We start from the raw sequence: 22,500 nt of genomic DNA, 5'->3' as shown, positions 1-22,500 counted from the left end.
TAGACACTTGTGTAAATATTATGAATTTTTGGTTGATAATAATCAAGTCCTGGAGAAGTTTGTTACATCACAAACACCACACACATTGTAAACAATTTTGTTGTTTAGAGTATTCGTTCATGTTTTTAGTTCTCTGCTTAGCCCCGATATTGTTTATCTGTCCGTCTGTCCGTTCGTAAATACATACAGTAGCAGAAACTGATGAACCAGGCTCTGCGTCATATGAGTCCATCCAGTCTTGATACCTTTGAGTTAATCTGGACAGAGTCAGATTATAAACTATCTGTTTGATTAGAGACATCACCAAGGCTATAGCTGGGAGAGATTACACACAGATTACTGGCACATTCTTTGCAGCTGTGCCGTCTGGGAAGAGAGATACAGTAGGGGAGAGAGAGAGAGAGAGACAGATGGAAAAACATAGGTGGTGCGCACACACACGCAGAGGGAGGGAGGGAGAGAGAGAGAGAGAGAGAGAATGAAGTTTGAGCCTGGAACGTCTCTATCATGAGGAAGAAGCTGATTTATCGGCCAGGTAAAAGAGAGACGAGAGCTCAGCCACTCCATAAATCTCTACAAAGTCCTGTAAAGCTTTGCAAGGCTTCGCAAAACTGCACGAACGAAAAGAGAAGCCAATTCTATTATTTTATCGATGTCCTCAGAGAAAACATGGGCACGTCCATCTGAACCGGGCTGACCCCAGTACAGTGGGTAACTTTGAGACAACTTAACAACCAAGTTTACGAAGCAACTACGACTAGATTTAAGTCACTCTTTCAGACTTAAACAACTAGCAACAGATCGCTCTAATAGGTTATGCATTAGTGGAAAAAATCATTCTCGGAAATGATTCGAAAATGAATACAAAACCTGATAAACAATACCGTAAGTAATATATGACTCAGAAACAACACAGAGCGACGATTTACTCACGATAACATTACTAACTGAACCGGCACCGAGAAAGCGATGAGTAAGACTGAAAACAGACCAGGATAGGAGTCAGTTTGTCTCTAGATCTACGCTAAGGAATTTTCTCTTTCTAAATACCGTCGATACAAAACCAGAAGAGGAATTAACACAACAACACTCAATGGGCTACAAGTGACTCAATGTGATATGCAAAGTAAGAAACCGACCTAAACACAAAGATTTTCAAGGCATTTAGCTCAATGTGACGTTTGTGCAAAGTTGCAGAAGGAGGAAGAGAGAAATTTGTCGTCCCGTCAACTGTTAAACTCCTCCACATATGCAATCCCTAATTAAAAGCACCGAAAGATGTCGGGCTACATAGCCTATTAGACATAAGTTTGTCGTACTCGCTTTCAGTTTTCGATATACTCTGACGGGTTTGGTTTTGATTAAATAATTGAACGGGAATCCCTCCTCCGGAGATATGGGTGACTAAAGGTCTGAATCATTAGCCTAGAAGTTGACTAAACTCCGCAACACAAGCCTACAAGATGACTTAATTCACAGCAAAGATGTAAGTAAACCTACAGAGCTTCAGAGGCAGAACAGTTTTGATTTGACACTGTCTCTACAGATTGGGGCGGGGGGGGGGATATACACTGATTTATGAAAATGGTTTGTGGGTAGACGCTGCGCCTATTATACAACACCTGCCGTAGACAGGTGATTTAGATGGGGTATTAGCCGGGCGGTTAAGGCTGATGGCAGAACAGGGGTTTACTGTGGAAAAATCCGGAAAGATTCAGAAATATGGTGTCTGGGAAGGGATAAAGGGTTGAGATGAAGCAGGGTATGCCGGAATGCCAGGAGCTTCACAGATAGTCTGTTAAAATTGGTGACTGGCTCGTAACTGTGTTTTCACACCAGCCGCTGGCCTTGCGTTCTGTAAAGGTAGCGTTAGTTAACGTTGGGCATTTTTCAGTATAGTTGAGAGACAGAGAGAGACGCAAATGGTACCTGGGTGGAGTACTTGTAGCTGAATCGCTTGCAAAAAAACAGTTAATAGTGCAATACAGCATGACCTCATGCACAGACACAAAAAAGAACAAGACAACAATGGGAAACAAACACACACACACACTCAATTTAGATTTGTTGTGCCTCTGAGGGCAGTCTTGGTCAATACCATATGACCATACCCAGTCCCATTTCTATGACAAAAACCTGCCAACCAGAGCCATGGCTCTGCTGTCAACATATAAAGGTGTGGTTTGGATGGGGGCCTTTTCAAGCAATAACGTACTACGAAAGCAACAATCAGGGTTTCTTTATTTAAAAGGAAATCCCTCAAGTCCAGTTTAGCAGCGCAAAGCTTACATGTTGATCAATTTTATGAAACAAACTGATCCCTTTTCCAAATTACAAGAGTTATAGTCTGTTATAAAAGTTTAGACTGCTGAAACTGGGCGTGTGACAAAGTCGTCAGTCAATGGTCCTGCACCATGCTGCCCAAAATTCTCATAGGTCAAGTGTACTATCGAGAAAATGTTGGCGGTTTGTAGTTGCCTATTAATAGATCAATTGATTTTCATGAAACCACAATCAAAGGAGAGTCCTTGGACATGGGTATATGAAACCGTTTTACGGAGATATGTAGCCTATTACTACATTTCGGTTTAAGAAACAGCTGTTGGAGAGAAAACGCACATTCATGAGAGTGAGCTGTAGACCAACGGAGAGCAATATTATGAACAGAAGGAAACAACGCTTCGACTATTGATTCAGTAAAAATTATTATTTCGACACAAAGCACTTTCGTCACGGTTTTCATGTTTTATATCAAGTTACCGAGGAAATGGATACAGATAATATAGAGGAATGCCACTCGGTGACATCCCTGGAAACAAAACTTGAAATGATCGGGCCGTTCCCACAACGAGTATCAATATGTTCGTTCTCTTCCTCTACGCCACCAGATTTCGATAATGTCGAAACTTGAACATAATCCAAAAGAATGAAATTGATTACAGCGTTTGGCCTATTAAAACCGTATGGCCGGTTATGAGTCTTTCGGTCCAGTGCCATAAACTTGGTCACTCGCGGTACCCCGCGTTGTCGCTGGCACGCACGCAGCATTCATGTAGGGCCTTTTCATCACACGCGGTTGCTGTTTTTGGCTTGGCGAAAAAAAGGGGAAGAAAACTCCCTTTTTAATTATCATTTATTTGTATCGTTTTTCTTTTGCCTTTCATCCAAGATATTGGTCCTCTTGTCTTTTATGGGTAATATTTACAAAGCTAGATTTTTGGCTCTAATAAATGGCAGTCATAATTAAAAAGATATGCCGTTGACATCTGGCTGATATTAAATATTTAGAGTGAAGCACGGTCTGAGTTGGAGTGTAAAAAGGCTGCATTCCTCCCACGAACCTGGTCGCAAAGGCCTCTCGTTCTAGTCTGTCCCAAGATTTTGGTGAGTTATGTTGGACCACGTTGAAGTAAAAAACGTAACGACAGAGGATACCTTTTGCCATCTTAAGCTTTTTTTTTTTTTGGGAAGCGCTAAACCAAAGCGTGTCCACAGAACGTAACCACGCGAGACTTAACACGGGATGGAATGTTTTAAGGGGTTTTTAGGACTCTTTCAGCTCTGGGCTTGAAGCGACCGCCACATAGTAGACTTGCTGGGAATATGATGCATGAGGAATTACGGTAAGAGAATGCACACAGTTTGTCTCTGGGGTCTACGTTAAGAGTGAATCAGACAGATTCAGAATGAGTCTCTTGACTGCAGGCCCTCTGACTCACTGCAGTAGCATTCTCTGCTCTAACACTCAGCGGTAGGGGTCTGCGAGTGTATATCTTTATCTGTTCTCACACCAAATCTTTTTCCTGTGATTTCTGCGCTCTTGTCTCTTTTTCTGTCCAGCCAGGAGTTTGTTCAGCTTTGGGTCTGGATATTACTGTCTGAGAAATGAAGAGACACACACACACACACACACACACACACTTTCTTTTAGTGCTTTGCTTTCCTCTTTGCATGAGAGCTTTATCTTCAGCCATGGTGTGTTTAATTTAATACATCCCCTCCTATTTCTGCCAGTGACTTCCATCCATAGTTATGTATTTGTAGGGAAAGAGCCAAGCAGCACACAGACCTGTCTGACTGAACCCTAGTGAGGGAGACTCTGGCCTGGGGACTAGGATAACATTACACTCTAGAACACCAGACTACAGTACCGACAGAACCATATACAGAAACACGCACAGTTAAGCATCATGGACGACATTTGTGATTACTGGTGATAAATCAATAACTAAGTGCCAGATTTTTGGATTTTTTTCCCCCCACAATAAAGTGTTTTGAGCCAGTGAACTAATCAGACAGGTTGAAAAACACTGTCCCTGATTGTGTCTGGACAACAGAACACAAGTGGTGGAACATTCCAGTTATGGAATGCAGTTAAACACAAGACACCGACTCAGATTCTAAAAGGACCAAACATTGTTAGCATTTTCAAGAAGCCTAAATGATGTTCTCTGTGCAATATATATCTCGTTCAGGACTGATAGCTAAAAAGCTAGAGGATGGATACTCTGGGAAAATGTCTGAGAGGTGAAAGAAAGATAGTCATGAGAAAATGGAGCAAGAAGGGAAGTGTAGCTGGTTAAACACTGCGCCAGCTGCTCAGGGACCTTTAATTAGCCAAAAGTGTTGTCCAACAAGCTGCCTGTCCACAAAATGATCAGTTAGCTGACTGGATAACATCTGGCAAAGACTCAATAACTCTGGAAAAGTGAAGGACTGAGAGAGAGTCAGACAGTGAAAGCTAACAGTGGGTGACATGTTTGGCGTCTGTGTAATTCTTGAAGGTCACATGTCAAGTTTCTTAAGGTTCCTGTGCAGCTAATTAGTGACAGTAATACCACCTGGAAGAGTTACTACGGACCACATCTTTTATTTTAAATGGATTCCTTCTGGTTTATTCATTTACATCCTGAAACTTGTCAGTTGTTTGTGTGAACATTTAAAAAACGAGATAAAAACTTTTTGGAAAGCACCAGAATATTCTGCTTCTGGAACAAACCACTTTCGTAAAAAAAAAAATTCGATGATGGATCAGGACCAGAGGCGAAAAAGACTCAGTGTGTTTAGGCTGCACTGACATTCGTAACACAACATTCCTTTCAACGAACACATCAATCACGTTGTCCAACTCTCATTACAAATGAGGTCGAGACCACGAAAACAAATCAAAGCCGTCTTTAATGGAACATACTGACAATTTCACAGGACTGAACAGATATTTGAGTCAAGTTTCTTGTTTCGGCCTTGGTCACACTCAGGGTGTTTTTGTGCCAGGATCTGAACTGCTCTCATTCTCTCTCTGACCTGATCTTGCTAGACAGGTACAACAGACAGTAGCATTCAAACACTGGTCTCCATCCTTGCTCTATACAGACACTCACTGGGGGGTAGAGAGTGAGTTTCTAGGTGGATGACAGGTACACGAACTGTTTGTGAGCAGAAAATGTGGTCTAGTCCTTTCAGTACATATATGTATGTGTGTGTGTGTGTGTGTTTTCTTTGAATTCCCTCATAGTTTTCAATCTAAGTCACCAAAGAGGGAAGAGCTCAAGTGAGCTGTTACAAACATAGCTTCCTATTCTTAGCAGCTCAGCACTGATGAACAATGCAATGCATAGCACATACCTATTATTAAATTCATCTGAGGTGCAGATTCATACTTAAATTAATGAACAACCAGGCAGTCTGAGAGTAAACATAGGTTTTAGTGAGTGACATATATATGAGAATATGCGTGTCTGAAATACAACATTATCCTGCCTCCTCATAAGTACCAGTTTATTTCAGGCTGTTTTTTGACCATTAAAAGCAAACCTAGAATCTAGGGCTGCAGTAATTCACTGTTGAGGAAACGACAGCACAGCGTCATTTGTAAAAGCAAAAATAAATGTTTGTCAGTAAAATGTGATTATCTTCACTAAGTTGATTAGAATTTGGAGTTGCCTGAAAATATGTTCGGTAGACGCTGTTGTCTTATACTCCTAAATTAAAACAAACTGAAAGGTTGACACCTCTGCCTTGTGTAATTCATGTACTTCAGATGGTGTCCAGCAGAGGGCAGGAAAGCAGAAAAAGCATCACAGTGCCTCACTCTGTCTCCCTCCCTCACTAACTCACGCGCACACACACACACACACACACACACACACACACACACACACACACACAGTTTTTAATGGCTATCTTCTGCCTTTTGGGGTCCTTTGTTTGATCAGAAATAGATTTTCATCTGTAGGATACATGTTAGAGGTATTTGCTGCTTTTCTATCTCTCCCTCTTGCTCTGTTCCTCTTCTTTTTTTTACTCATTCCCTCATTCCTGAAGAGGACGTCTGGGCTGTGTTTGGCCTTGAGAGGACGCGCAGGGGTTCCGTTCGGTGGCGGGAACTTTTTCGGTCCACGGGGGAAGTCCTCAGCTTCATCAACACCCAGCCCTACGTTCGTCTGTTGTTTGTTTGTCTTCTTCTTCTTCTGCCTCTTCTTTTTCTTCTTCTGGTTCAGGGGTGTACAGGCACTATGTGGCTTGTCTGGATTTTGTTGGGCCTGTGTATGTGGAATGTGTGTGTTGGATTGCGGCTGTTTATGAGTGCTGTTTGGTGTGTGTGTTGTGTGATGGTTTCGTGGCGTGTGTGCAATGCGTCTCTTTGGCGTGTGAGCAGGAGTAATTTTCGCTCCGGTGACCGCTGAGTGTATGTGGCTGGGTTTGTGCTTCTTTCGCGCTGGTTCTGAGTCTCCGGTGCCCCCTGCAGGGAGCTCCAGTAAGGCAGCCTCCTGCAGCTCTGCAACACAAACACACACACACACACACAGAGAATTCACATAAACCAAAGAACAACTGCACACACCAACACTTTCTCTCTCACAAATGAGTTGCAAAGCACTTCCAATTAATGGTTTCTATTAAGAACTTTATAAAACATTTTTAAAATGTAAGATAACTTAAAAACAGTAATGTAGAATAAACCCAAATTGGTATGTGTTCTGTAAATCATTTGGTGTTGAGCGTGTGTGTGTGAGAGAGAGAGAGAGAGAGAAAAAGGGTAAGTAAAGAGAGGAAAGGAGAAACCTTTGACTCTCTTGCGTGTGCGGTTCTCGCGGTGGCGGATGTCCAGGGCGGTGTCATAGTGGCAGATGTAGGGGCATGTGGGATATGTTCCATTAAACATCCTCCTCTGAGAGCATTCCTACAACATGCACAAAATAAACAAACTAAAGCACTGAAAACACAATCATTAGCACACATGTGCCATTATTCAGAAAGTACAATGTTTACATAATTCATTTGAAAAGTGTGTGACTGTAGTAATGGACAGGGTTCATACAGTATAAAGTGTCTGTAGTTATGGACAGGGTTCATACAGTGTTAAGTGTCTGTAGTTATGGACAGGGTTCATACAGTGTTAAGTGTCTGTAGTAATGGACAGGGTGAGTGCAGTGTTAAGTGTCTGTAGTTATGGACAGGGTGAGTGCAGTGTTAAGTGTCTGTAGTAATGGACTGCGTGAGTGCAGTGTTAAGTGTCTGTAGTAATGGACAGGGTTCATACAGTGTTAAGTGTCTGTAGTTGTGGACAGGGTTCATGCAGTGTTAAGTGTCTGTAGTTATGGACTAGGTGAGTGCAGTGTTAAGTGTCTGTACTTATGGACAGGGTGAGTGCAGTGTTAAGTGTCTGTAGTTATGGACAGGGTGAGTGCAGTGTTAAGTGTCTGTAGTAATGGACAGGGTGAGTGCAGTGTTAAGTGTCTGTAGTTATGGACAGGGTTCATACAGTGTTAAGTGTCTGTAGTTATGGACAGGGTTCATACAGTGTTAAGTGTCTGTAGTAATGGACAGGGTGAATGCAGTGTTCAGTGTCTGTAGTAATGGAAAGGGTGAGTGCAGTAATTTAACTCACAAAGCCAAAGTGTCCTTTTTGTGAACAATTATAACAATACGCGCTAGCCTTTTTGACATCAGTCTTTGGAGCTTTACGTGGAGGACCCAACTTGGTCTAGAGAGAGAGAGAGAGAGAGAGAGAGAGAGAGAGAGAGGGAGAGGGAGAGGGAGGGAGGGAAGGAACATGTTAGAAAAGCACAGGTAGCATAATCTTATACACACACACACACACACAGGTTCTTTTTCCATTATGTGTATACGCAATGACCCCTGGTCAACTTACTGTGCAGTTTTGACATGTTTAAAAGTCTCATTCCATTTTATACACAGACACACACACACACACACACACACACACACACACACACACACACAGAGTCCTATTATCAGTGACTATCCTGCTATTCATGCAGCTTTCCCTCATCCACTCCTGTAACATAGTTTATGAATGAAGCAGACTCCTTATGACCCCTCTCTCTCTGACAGACATTCATATAATGTGTATTTTTTTTTTTGCCTGAGGTGATGTGAGGCAGTGATTGTAAGGGCTATCAATAGAGTGCAGTAATAAGGTAGGAGATAGCGTTAGCGTTAGAAAGAGCCTGTGCCCCCATCTGGCCTTGCCGAGCCCAAAGCGTTTCACGCTCCATCGCCCACCGTAAATACACCCCGATAAAGAGAGTAAGCCAGACGCTCTGTGTGTGTGTGTGTGTGAGAGAGAGAGTTAGTGTGTGTGTGTGTGTGTGTGTGTGTGTGTGTGTGTGAGTGAGAGAGAGAGAGAGAGGGAGAGAGAGAGAGAGAGAGAGAGAGAGAGAGAGAGAGAAGACAATGTGACTATGAGAAAAAGATGGAAAGAAAGAGAGAGAAAGAAAGAAAGAAAGAAAGAAAGAAAGAAAGAACGAGAGAAACAAATACAAAAAAATCTAAGGACATATTCTTTTTTAACATCACCTCAAGCTGAGTACACACACACACACACACACGCACGCACATGCGCGCGCGGAGCATACATAGGCACCTCTCTTTTTTGGAATGTTGGCCAGAAGCAAGTGCACGCATACCATCCCATCATGTTATTTATTTATTTTTGAACGTGCCTTTCCCTCTATCCCTCTCCCTCTCTCTCCCTCTCTCTCCCTGGTTCTCCTTCCTCCCTCCCTGTGCTGGTTTTTTTCCGCTTGAGTAGTTTAGCGGCGGAGAGGGGAGAATGCCATTAAAGGTGTTAGTCATTATCTGCCCCTGCCTGTAGTCTCTGGCCCAATCTCCATCACAAAGGCCAAAAACCATCAGCCCCCCTGTCACCCAAACCCAGCAACCCCCCCCAGCCCCCACCCCCCCCCCCCCCCCCCCCATCACCTCCAACCGCATCCCACTCTTCTCCCCTTCTCCTCTTTCTGCTCATCTTTCATGCAAATTGCGGGACGACCTGCACGCTCACGCTCGCTCACACACACACACACACACACACACACACACACACACACACACACACCCGACCTCCCCCCTTGACCTTGAGCTCCCGTTATCACTCTTGCGCTAAAATCCGCCGGAAAAAGGAGAGAAGAAAACGTATGGAGGGAAAAAAAACCCCGACTATGATGACAAAGCCGCTACTCATGCCGCTTCCTACATAGATCGCTGAGGGAAATATTAATTAAGTCTTTTTTTTGGTCTTTTGTTAAGGTCTATCACTGAAATCTAAATGGATTAAGAGGGCAAGGGTAGGGTCTGATAAAGCCTGTCTCCAAAGATGGTGGTGTGACCCACAAGATCTATACTCCTTCTCCTGAGTCACACACACATGTACATATATATATATATATGTGTGTGTGTGTGTGTGTGTACACACACACACACACACACACACACAGGCTGGGGCAAAGAGAAAGTGGAGACAGTGGCTACGTTGAATAAAAACTGAACATCACCGATTGTGACTCTCACCAACAGAAACATCTAAAAATAATGTCTGATATACAGCCTTTTCATGAAGTATGAGTTTCAGAATTCATTTTTTAGGAACAATGAAGTTTTACAGAATGGCTCCAGTTTGTCCCAATATATCTGATAAATATACTATGGACTATATACACAATGCAATGAAAATAAATCCTGACCTTGCCACACACAGTCTCACCCTGCCTGCCTAGGCACATAGTTTACCCTGCCTGCCAACACACACACACACACACACAGTTGCTGTTCTGTTCCTAACCTTGGCTGGGCTGGAGACATCTCTAATCCTTAAACCCATATTAAGCTTAGACTGTTACCACTACAATCAAACACACACACACACACACACAGACATACACACACACAGACACACACACACAGACACACACACACACAGAGTAAACAGTCTTTGTGTGCGTATCGGATTAGAGAGGGAGAGAGAGGTGAGAGATTTGGAGGTAGTTTTGCATTCGTTACTGAACGCTCAGGGGGGACCTCACACACCATTACAGGCAGAGAGAAAAGACAAGAGAGAGAGGGAGGGAGAGAGAGAGAGAGAGGGAGAGAGAGAGAGTACTTTTATGAGTCTAAGCAAGAGTGAGCAAGAGTGTATATTTGTCAACGAGAGAAGACAGATTAGAGTGTTAATATTAGTTAATTGATCTGACATCCTTGTGTAAGACAGAAACAGCTTCTGTTAACTTCTGCATGGTCCAAACAGACCTGGCCAACTGGGTTGCCTGTACCACACTAGAAATCCCTCCTTAATCTGTTGGAAATGTGCAGTGTGGAGAATGGATGCCATATGTGTGGATTTTCCCCACTCCGGCTAATCTCTCTCCACTTCCCCTAACATACATATTACCAAGCCCCTGACACACCACACCACTCAAGCCAGCATCAGAGAGAGGAGAGAGCAAGAGAGTGTGAGGGGGCAGAGAGAAAAAGAAAGAAAGAAAGAAAGAAAGAAAGAAAGAAAGAAAGAAAGAAAGAAAGAAAAAAGAACAGTCAAAAGATACGAGTTAGGGGGCTGAACATTGAAAGAAGTCGAGAAAAAGAAAGTGCCAGTGAACATAAGCAAAAGAAGAAAATCCCTTTTCCCCAAAGCGTGTATTACCATTTAGCTCCTCTGGGTTTTACAGCGACAAAAATAGTGAAAAATTGAATAAAGGAATGGACGGGGAAATGATATCGTTTGGCGCTCGGTCCAATCTATGCCGCATCTCTGAGACTGGTTTACCCTCCTCTCCCCCTTCTCCGCCGGTCCTCTGGTATAGGAAGGGCAGATGGATGCATATATAAAATCATGCAGCAGAGAGAGAGAGAGAGAGAGAGAGAGAGAGAGAGAGAGAGAAAGAGGGAGAGGGAGAGGGAGAGAGAGAGAGAGAGAGAGAGAGAGAGAGGAGCAGATAAACCTTTTCCATTTTCAAGCCAGCTTTTCTGTGCTTTTGTCATTCAAATTCAGGAGGAGAGAGAGAGAACTGGCAGCCCTCACTACACACACACACACACACACACGCACACACACACACACACACACACGCACACACGCATACACACACACACACACAAATAGCTTGTAACGCTATGGAGTCCTGTCCGGTCATGCAGTGCCACACACCCCGCCTCCTGTGCCTGCCTTCAGCCTGATAACCAACAACCATCCTCCAAACCAGCGGAGGAGCACGGGACGGCCTGTGTCTGTGTGGGTGAGAAAGAGAAAGAGAGAGAGAGAGGGAACCTGTGTGTGTATGTATGAGAGAGAGAGAGAGAGAAAACCTGTGTGTGTATGAGAGAGGGGGGAGGGAGAGAGAGAGAGAGAGAGAGAGAGAGAGAGAGAAAAAGAAAACCTATGTGTGTATGCTTTCATGGCACATCACTGACACATACACACACCTACATGCACACCGATACTCTTTCATGGTCACATACATAAACATGCTTCTGGTAACACACACACACACACACACCCCACATACACACACACACCCCACCACACACACACACACACACACACACCATAAACACACACACACACACACACACACACACACACGTTTGTACACCATCCAATAAGAGTCACAGACTTCATCATGGTTGACTCACTCCTCCCTTAAGCTGTCAATTAACAGTCTATTATAATCACTGATAATTAAGTGCCTCAGCACAGTGATTTTTATAAACACACACACACACACACAAACAAACACACACAAACACCCACAAAAACCAGTACTGTTTATAGGGGGAGCCATCAAGGAATGGTTTTGAAACTTGCCTGGTAGCCCAATTAAATATTCATCAATCTCTTAAAAAGAAAAACAAGAACATTCTGATTACTTGGCGTAAAATCTGTATAAAGTAAATATAAGTGACTTTATGACTGATGGATTCCATTTCATTAAAAATGCAAAATATCTCGCCCAGACTCATTCAAAAAGCATGAAATCTATTTTCTGATAAAAGACATGATTCGTTAAGCAACATTTCTAATCGAATCCATTTTGTAATACAATTTTAAGTTTATTTTTTCCTTCCCAAACATTGTTTGGCATTTAGACCTAAATGTCAGTATATTTTTTTGGGGGGGTCCACAGTGACTGCTGTGTTAATGTGTGAGTAGAATACCAGAGCGAGGAGACAGAAGAAGGACGAGTCAGTGGAGAACACACTTCAGTGATGAGTCTGCAAGAACACAGCCAAGGAAAGGAAAAAAAAAAAAAAAGACCTGAATTCAAAGAGTCCTTACAGAGTCGAACAAAAACCAAGTACTCTATAAAAAGACAACGTGTCACGACTTACAGTCCTGTTTAAAAAAGAAGGAAAAAAAAAAAAAAAGGTCACCTCCACAGTTTTCTGCAGGGGGAAAAGAAAAGACAAGAGGAGCGGAGCAGAGATCATACTAGGAGACGTACGGCATATAACTGTATTTGATTTCTTTTTCATATTCCTTCTCTCTGCTTGTTCTTCAGGAGAGCTGAACCCTTTCGTCTTGGTTATCAGATACGCGCTGAATGAGTATGTTTCACTGCAAACCTCTAGTATTTGTCCCTCTACTGAATATCAGTTTACTGGCCCTGAATCACCCAGTCAGCTACTGAATCAAGCACTGAACTGGCTGAATCAGGTGTGGTGGTGCAGGGCTAAGGTGAGCACGCCCAGCCTGGACAGTACTGGGACAGGTGTGGGTTGACGAACACTGTACTAAACGTGGCTGTATAGTACCGTACATTTAAAAGGGCTGTAGTAACAAACACAAGCATGCACACAAGGCTGACAGGGGGTTGTCATGACACTGCACTGCGACAACTCTTCCTCAGTGTGTTACAGACATGTGTGAGAAAGGGTCAGCTCTCTCAGTAACTGAACGGTATATGTTCGTGGTTGCAGTTAGACTTTCCGCCACTGTGGGGCGCTCTAACACCACAATGCATGTATACGACGAGCCTGATGGTCAATTCAGGCCAATTCAACTACTACTTAGATTTCTTACAAACACACAAAAAAACCTCCAAAACAACTCAAATAGCACATGCAATATTTGTTTCAGAGATAAGTGAGGCACTCAATGTACATCTGCTGTTTTGAAGATTTTACTAACCCATGGACAGTTTAAAAGGGTGGAGACACTAGTGGAGGGGACCGTGTTCTTCGGGGCCCTTGAAGACCAAATTCATAATGATTCCACCTGCTAACAATGCAACTGCACATGGCATATGCCAGACATTTTGTGCTTTCCATACAGGTTATAATTTACAGTGACATCTGATTTGATACTGATTCATACAGATTTTTATCTAGTTTAACTGCCCACCAGTATATAAATGCCGTACACACAGTTATTTTTATGATGATGATGATGATTTTTGATTAAGGTGTCTCTCCACAGTAAATGAGTTTTTCATGGTTCAAAGTTTTCTGATTAATTTTACAGTGGTGATGACAAGGAGTAAACACAGACATCTCACCACCACTTTACAGATATTGTGACTTTGGATGGACACACACACACCCACACACATTTTTATGCATCTATATATATATATATATATATATATATATATATATATATCGTAAGAAAGAAGCAAATGAGAGAGTCACTTCTATGATATCACCACCCTGCATTTCCTTACATGCTTTTCTATGGCTCAGATCAGATATTGGTCTCATAAAACCTGGACTGATTAATGATCGGTTTATGATCCATTTATGATATGTACTTAAATATCCTGCATCTATCAAATAAGTCTGTAGTGAGCATGATACCAGGACAAAAATTCTCTTCAAACGTTATTCAGCTATTGCTCTTATCATATTGATATTTTCATAAAGAAAAACATCAATGTCATTTTTCCTAGACATTTAAAGAAAAGTCTATTTTCATGTGTCAATTTTATTAAGCTTTTACTGCAGATAGAAGGTCAAAGTTTTCAATTCCAAAATTTAAATCCGAAAATGTAGCCCGAAATCCAATATTTGGGATTGTGCAGTGACAATTAAAAGCCTTTCCCAAGCATAAAAAAGGTAAAAACTAAAGGTAAAAAAAAAAAAAAAAAATTCCGTGCTCATTTGCTTCTAAAACACCGGGAATACTGGACCACGCACCAAGGCAACTGATGACTCGGGAATACCGATAGGAATTCGGCACCAAAAAAGATGAAATGCACACAAAAGAGAGACAAAGAAAAAAGTCATGGGCTGAATGGGGGGGGGGGGGGGGGGGGGGGGGGGGGGGGGGGGGGGGGGAAGAGAGAGACATGGCTTTAGGGAAGAGCAGACACAACAGGAGAGAGAATGTCGTGGGGAGGGAAACAGTGTGAAAACTGAAGAGTACAGATATCTGTAGCCAATTAAAGTGACAATTATGATTTGTTGTTGTTGTTGTCGTCGTTGTTGTTTTTAGGTAAGCGAGGGATAAATGTGAGGCAGAGAGAGAGAGATGGATAGAGAAGTTCAGAAAAAGAGTGTGAACAGCTTTATCTGTCTGCACTGTGATGCCTTCTGACAGGATACCCTGCTGTTTCCTTTCCCCAGGGCCAACGATCAATAAACACACACTCACACACACACGCACACACACACACTCACACTCCAATATCTTGAGATCTGTGATCAGTGTACTACCTACACTGATTTTCATCAGATGTTTCACACATACGCAGTCTCTCTCTCTCTGCCGGGCTCTCAGGGAGCGATGTTCAGTGATGATATATGAAGTACAACTTTACACTACATGAACACATGCCCACCCGTCTATCCACCCACACACACACACACACACAGACAGAGACAGAGAGAATTCTATGTACCAAAACACTTGAACTATGACACAAGCAAACAGACAAAATCTGACACAAGTACGCACGCACACACACACACACACACACACACACACACAGATGTTCAATCAGGATGCTCATTGCTTTTACAGTGCCAGAAAAAGACGGATCTTTAGATACTGTAACACACTGCACAATAAAAACACAAGCCATTTCAGACAAGGCGGCCAAAATAGACTTCACGAACCAAAACCAAAACCAAACCTCTTTTGGCCAAAGAGCATTTAACTGACCAACAGATGGCGCTCTACATCAACCTCAGCCGACCACCTCTGCCCTCTCTCTCTCTTCTCTCCAGACCATGCAGTCTTCTCTCAACTTCCCTTTCTCTACGTTCTTGATGCCTGTCTTCAGCCAAACTCACTACTGCTTTTGGTATTTAGAGAATGCTATCAGTTTTGCAGAGTGCTGACTCGTGTATGTTAGTCTTACTACGATTGGATACTCACTTGAGGTCACAGTGCATGTCATCAGTAGGAAACGGGTTATTGTGTAACACTAAGAATTACAAAAAAACAAACAAACAAACAAAAAAAAACCCATTTCATGTACTGCACAATAGCCCTTTAAAACTTCTCTGGGTTGGTGATGTCAGAGGATTGTCTGGAGGATTTACGATTCTCAAAAACACATGCAGTGAAAGTTATGGTGTTTGGGGTTTCATGGTATCACTGTTAAGTCTTTTGTCATCACAGAATTAGTTGGTAATATCAGTCCAGGTACTGTGGGTGAATTCATGTCCACTCTGGATTTGAATTGGTTACAGGGAAACACTCACCTTCTGTGTCAAACCCATTTGCCCTTTACAACTCTGTAACCTCATAATTCCACTCATTTATTCACGTGTATTTAAAGTGTCGTCACAGTAGTCGTTTTTCTTTCAGTCTTTCCTCTGGGCTTTGAGGCAGACCCAGTGTGGTTAGTGGAGGTTGTTTGTTAGTGAAGACAGGTGTGAGCTTCACTCTCTCCCTCACACACTCACACTCTCTCGTTTTTACACACACACACACACACACACACACACACACACACACACACACACACACACACACACACACGGATAAATAGATAAATAGATCCAGTACCAGGGACTGGTGTGACAGAATGCCTTTTCACACCTGACTGGGCCCAGCACAGGGTGACAGGCCACAGTTCCCAAAACACACACATATAAACACACACACACACACACACACACACACACACAGAGTTGTCTGTGCAGTATTTAACTCTGAGCCCCTAGACTCCAGGATAGTTAAGAGGCCCTTAACACCGTCTGTTAAGGGTGATGCCGTTTAACCAGGTGTTCAGGTACACACACACACACACACACACACACACACAGCACCAGAGCAAGACCCAGAGAATGAGGCTAATATCCCAGCAGATGGACCCAGTACAGCAGAACCGAATAGGCCTATATGAAATTATCAGAAGCCATTACAAATCATTATAAACTGTGCCATGACCTGTCACTGACTCAGGCTAAACCACTCCCACCCACCTCACCAGATGCTGCATGTTTGGAGTGTCAGAACAAGTGTGTGTCTGTGTGTGGGGATGCACCCAGTGTGTGCGTAAGCTTTCTGAGGTCACAGACAACAAATTCAATGAATCATGTCCTAAATGTTTTGAGCTTGAATATAATAATAACAACAATAATAATAATATGACTACTACTACTACTACTATTACTACTACTAATAAAAACAGTCAGTCAACCATCTGCAACATCCAACAGGCAGTTTTCAAATGAAGGGGTTGGGACATGGAGTCTGAGAGGAGACAAAAGAAAAGAAAACTGGAGGGAAAGGGCATTTTGAACGGCTTTCACACGAGCTTCCTGTCTCCCTGTCTCTCTCTCTCTCTCTCTCTCCTTCTCCTTCAGTCTGTTACCAGCATCACACTCTTATTCCACCTCTCCCTCTCTCATTCCTCTTCTGTCAGTCCCTCTCTTTCTACTCCAGCACCCTGTGCACCGGGCTAGCGCCAGCGCCAGCGATTTGGCTTTTTCATTAGACAGCCTAGCTAATTAGTGTGTGTGTGAGTGTGCGTGTGAGAGAGAGAGAGAGAGAGAGAGTGTGTGTGTGTGTGTGTGTGTGTGTGTGACAGGTCGGGTGACTGCTTCGCGCTGTGCAGTGCTGGCAGCCCATTTCATGCTTTATCACGTCTTTTAATTGACAAACAACCTGCTCTTTTCTCTTAGGCTGAGGTCTATATTCCAGTATGTGTCGTACGTATGCCTGTGTCTGTGCATGAATGTATGTATGCATGTGCGCGCGCCTGTGTGTGTGTGTGTGTTTGTGTGTGTGTGGTGTGTGTTTAGTACAGATGTTCCAGTGTGCCTCTTGACGTTCTGCCCCGAGTGACTGTCACATGGCTCCTCACCCTGCCATGCTGTACCTTTGGGGAGCTAACGCTCTCTGAGTTTGCCAATTACCCTACTCCCAGACTGTTTCTAACCAAAAGACACACACACACTCTCACACACACACACACACACACACACACACACAGTCTGTCGCCAAACATTTACTGTTCTCTTGGTTAAATTTTGTTTCATTTAAGCTTAGACAGAAAAAGACTGGAGGAAAAAAAAAAGGGGAGGAAGACAGAATGAAAGAGAGAAGAGATCGTGTTTGGATTAGACCGATTAAGAGTCTGTTTACACAGACACAAACACAGACACACACAGACACACAAACACACACCACTGAGAGTCAGAGGCCATCATTTACACTCTTCTTAACAAAAGCAGAGCCGCTGGGACACAGGTACTATTCTCACTGCCAGACACAATCCCAGCTAATATTACTAATGAACTATGTATATGTGTGTGTGTGTGTTTGTGTGTGTGGGCAAGTGTACTGAACCGGAAGAGACTAAATTAAACCTAATCCATTATCCTTCTCCTTTCTTTCTTCAAGAATTCAAAACACAAGCAAATGCTCCCACACGCACGCACACACACATACAAACACACACACACACACACACGCACACGCGCGCACGCACGCACGCACGCACACGCACACGCACACACAATCAGTAAACTTACTGTGAGGTGATATTGTCTCCAGATTTCGGGGCAATCCTGTTGAAACAGAAAAGGGGGGACAAAAGTTACTCCTCCTAAATATAAAAAATAAAAATATATTTACAGACGGTTACTATGTACAACTTAAGATGAGAAATACATTCATGTGAATTTCATTTCCTAACACTTTTGACAACGCCACCTAGGACATTTTGGTTGGATTAACCGACCCAGGAAAGTTGAAAAGAACTTAAGGACAGTATTTTATGAGGAAGTTAAGGGCCATGGGGAAATTACAGAGCAAGAGGAGAACAAACTAATGCAAACGCCTTCTGCTTGGCCCCCTAAGACCAGCACGAACCCCCCTCCCCTTCTCTCTCTCTTTCTCTCCCTCTCTCTCTCTCTCTCTCTCTCTCTCTGACCCCCCTCCTGCTCCTGCTATTCTCTGGCTTTAATGAAATGTCCTGGAGAAGCACAATGAGGGAACGGTATTAGGAGATGCTCGGCAGAACTGATGCTTATCAGTGCTAGCAAGCTTGCTCCAATCCTCTACCACACACACACAGAGCGTGAGAGAGAGAGAGAGAGAGAGAGAGAGAGAGAGAGAGAGAGAGAGAGAGAGAGAGAGAGAGAGAGAGAGAGAGAAAGGTTGGTGGAGGGGGGGATAACTGAAGAAGGCAGAAAGATGGAGGAGAAAGCAGACAGTGAAAGCCAACAGGGGCAAAGAAAAGACAAGGGTAAAAACAGAGTACTTAACACTGAGAACGAACAGGTAGAGTGTAAAACAAGAGAAAAAGAATAAAACAGTTGGGTGTGGAGGGAAAAAAAAAAAAGAGAGATATAGTACAGAGGATGAAACAGACATGCACATGTCCTTTGGGATGAGAGGAAACACAAAAAAAGAGAGAGGGAGAGAGAGGGACGGCTAAAGAAAGCAATAGATCGGGAAGAACAAAATAAGAGAGATGGATTGAGGGAGATAGGACAAAACCTTGGAGCTGAAAAGAAAAAGGGATGGCAAGCTAGAGAAGAGGAGGAGGAGGAAGGGGGGGGAGCTAAAGAGGAAGTGAGGGGATGAGGTGAGGAAAGACAGAGCAGAAAGAAAAGGATTAAAGCAGAGAATCAGACAGAGGTAGAAATGAGGGGGGGGGGGTGGTCGGGAGGCCTCTGCGCCGTGTGTTCGGGGGGACTATTCTCAGCGGAGGGACGAGTGTGGCAAAAGCATTTGCCCTGCGTCATTCTGACATCCCTGAGAAAATTGAAAATGCTGAGGGCACTGCAGTTAGTCTTATTCATACAGTTAGCTTTCCATTTAACTCCACCTGAGAGAGAGAGAGAGAGAGAGAGAGAGAGAGAGAGAGAGAGAGAGAGAGAAAGGGGGAGAGAGAGAAATACATGCATCTTGCCCTGAAGGGAGACCTTTTTAAACACCTGCTGAGTTTGTTCACGGAGATGTTAAAAATCTTTAAGAATATCATTAGGGGCCTTCCTGTCTCTTTGGACACGATTACACAATGCTTCACAGATAAAGGTATTACCTAAACATTTCCCATACAGCCAAACAATAATAGCGGTTACAATGAATAAAAAAGATGGAAAATGAACCCTGCAGCTCTGAAAGACACATCTCTTTACGGAGCATGTCTCAGAATTAAATTAAATAGGGGAATATGGCTGAACGATGTGAGAAAAGGGCATTGGTGAAGAAGCGTTACCGCTATGTGTTCAATATTTGCTGGATTTGAAATGCCACACCTACTCGTCCCGTTTAGGGGGAATATTTATTCCTCTCCGTGACAGCCTTGCTGAGGGTGTGTGGAAGATGGGGAAAGTGGCAGGGGAAAAAAAAAAAAAAAAAGGACGATATGAACAGGTTAGCGCAGTGCTGTGTATTCAGATCGACCGCGTGCATTAATGAGCTTTTAACCTACAGTTTTGTTCAATCGCTCTTCTATTTTTGTGTATCATCTATATTTTCTGGTGTTTATTTAAAGGTTTGCGATTCTACATAATAACTAAGGCTACATGAAATGCATGAAAGCAACTGAGCCCATGTTTTAAATTGAATTGGCCCTTTGCCACCGGCAGTGAAGAGAACGACAGATTAGTCACTTTCACAAAAAACCTACTCTGATTAAGGAAGCTGTACTTCGCCAAATTCATCTGACGATATGAACAACTGTATTTCACCTTAAAAAAAAAAAGAAAAAAAAAAAGAAAAAAAAAGACGAACGATTTGCTTCCAGTAAGATTCCAACATTAATACCGACATGGCCAGTTTAGCTTTAGTAAAAGACTATGAACGTGATGTTTCATATTTAAACAGTTCTGACTAAGATCTTCTCTGCTGACTCAACGAGTAAACAGCCAAAAAAATAAAACTTCAGAACTTATAGAGGGTCAGTAATTATTACATGGTGCACTGTTCCAGATGTAGCAAATCTTTTTTTTTTTTTTAAATGATGTAAAAAAAAAAAAAAAAAATCTAACAAAAACAAAATATACATAAAAATCATCTTTTCTGGAATCTAATTAAAATTTTTGAAATACTGTATATTTTGATAAAGGAAATAAGTAGGAAATAATATTGTATGGTGATATATGACTGACAGGCAGCCTTGAAATGTTGATGTCATTCGGAGTTGTCATTTGATGTCATTTGGCGCTGCTAAAATTTGCTTTGATAACTCAACGACTGAGTCGGTAAATGCCATTTCAGGACATTTTGGCTGTCTGACTGTATGTCCATATTGTATATGTATATTTTTGGAAAATCCAAGAGAATAAAACTCAGTTGTAGTAAATATTAGTTGTCCCTGTTGTTCACAGACTAATTAATTCTTCAGTAGTAATACTGAACACAAAAATGTTTAAAATCATACTCAACAGAAACATTAGGTAAGTTTCTATTCATGGATGAATTATAATCTTTAAGATAAAGACTCAAGTTGGTTCAACTGTAAAACACGATCAAACTTAATCCATTTACTGTACTATGTTAAGCTGATGACGTCAACTTTGTTCATTCAAACCAAACACAGCGCTTCCTTAGTTGTACTAAGAATATCTAAGAATATTTTGTCGTATACCAAATACAATTGTCAAACTACACACTGAACTAAAATTCAGTTCATACCTTCCAAAAATAAATGGTAAGTATGAGAAGAATAAAAATGACTGGTTGGATGGTGGGAGGATACTTGCCATATGGGAAGTTAAGACTGAATTCATCTGTTGGTACAAAAGGAATGGTAGCACAACACTGTCAATTTTTTTACATCTATCTTAAATGGACAATTCTTAATAAATTTGTCCTCATACCTGTCCTTAAGTCTAAATAAACGATAATGTTCTGCAGCATATCGTCTTGTGACTTCAAATGAAATGCAGGGTCGTTTTGCTCACTCATATCTCGGCATGTTAATATCTCAAACATATAATCCTAGTGACATAAAACTACATCTATGTTTTTGCTTCTATGGTAGAATCCTCTGTTCTTAACCTACAAACTATAAAGCTACTGAATCATTTTGCATTAGGAAAAGCTTCACATATATTGAATTCTGGGTTGGAGACAAAATAAAAGCAAAAAAGCGATGCTTTATGAACTGATGAGCTCATTTTGTAAAGGGAGCCACGACCGCTCTGTAAGATGGGGAAGCCATTTTCCTTTGAGATGGCACAAAAAATCTCCTCTAACCGTTCTCACTCTTTTTCTCCACCTCCTTTCATTTCTGTTTCCTTCTCAAAATTCCCTCGTCTAAACTGACTCGCTCTCTCTCAGTGGGGCTGTTGTCGAGGGTGACGAGTGGAGCGTGTGTCACACTCACGGCCGGTGAAGCGTCTGTCTTAATGAGAGAAAGGGTGACCCAAGGGAAACACACACATACACGCACACACACAAACTGATTCACTTTTCTCCCTCTCACAAACCAACGCATGGGGATGACCACAAACACACACTCTCACAGTCACACAGAGAATATTCCAGCAGTTTTCTGTTGAAAAACACACACAGACACACACACGCGCACACACACACACACACACACACACAGAGTAATGTAGGAGCGTTACTCACATCAAAGAAGTGGCCGGTCATACAGCATCTATGGCAGCGTTTGTGCCAATAAGCCCTCTCCAGACAGTCATCGTACGTGTGGCCGGGGAGGAAACAGTTGGAGCAGTGTCTATTTGGACAAGTCTTCTGGATATGACCCACAGTCCCACACAGCAAACAACTTCGCAACTTCTACTCACAAACACACACAACGGAGACAGACACACAGACACACA

The 22,500-nt window shown here is 42.5% G+C and overlaps 1 protein-coding gene across 1 annotated transcript in view; it reads right to left on the bottom strand.

The window, feature by feature from the left end:
- zcchc7 (zinc finger, CCHC domain containing 7) overlaps positions 1-22,500 on the bottom strand; it is a gene marked incomplete at its 3' end in the record, with an annotated part of 50,378 nt that overhangs the window by 3,723 nt on the left and 24,155 nt on the right. Inside the window, exons 5-9 of the mRNA XM_030787727.1 lie at positions 22,286-22,456; positions 18,226-18,261; positions 7,892-7,987; positions 7,066-7,183; positions 6,205-6,778 (exon numbers count right to left, since the gene is read on the bottom strand). Of these exons, the coding sequence (XP_030643587.1) occupies positions 6,205-6,778; positions 7,066-7,183; positions 7,892-7,987; positions 18,226-18,261; positions 22,286-22,456 (995 nt within the window). The remainder of the gene's footprint in view (positions 1-6,204; positions 6,779-7,065; positions 7,184-7,891; positions 7,988-18,225; positions 18,262-22,285; positions 22,457-22,500) is intronic.

This window comes from Chanos chanos, chromosome 11, assembly GCF_902362185.1.
Source record: "Chanos chanos chromosome 11, fChaCha1.1, whole genome shotgun sequence".
Taxonomy (NCBI): Eukaryota; Metazoa; Chordata; class Actinopteri; order Gonorynchiformes; family Chanidae; genus Chanos; species Chanos chanos.
Note: the sequence above shows the minus strand (reverse complement) of the source record. Positions and strands in the feature narration are given on the sequence as shown.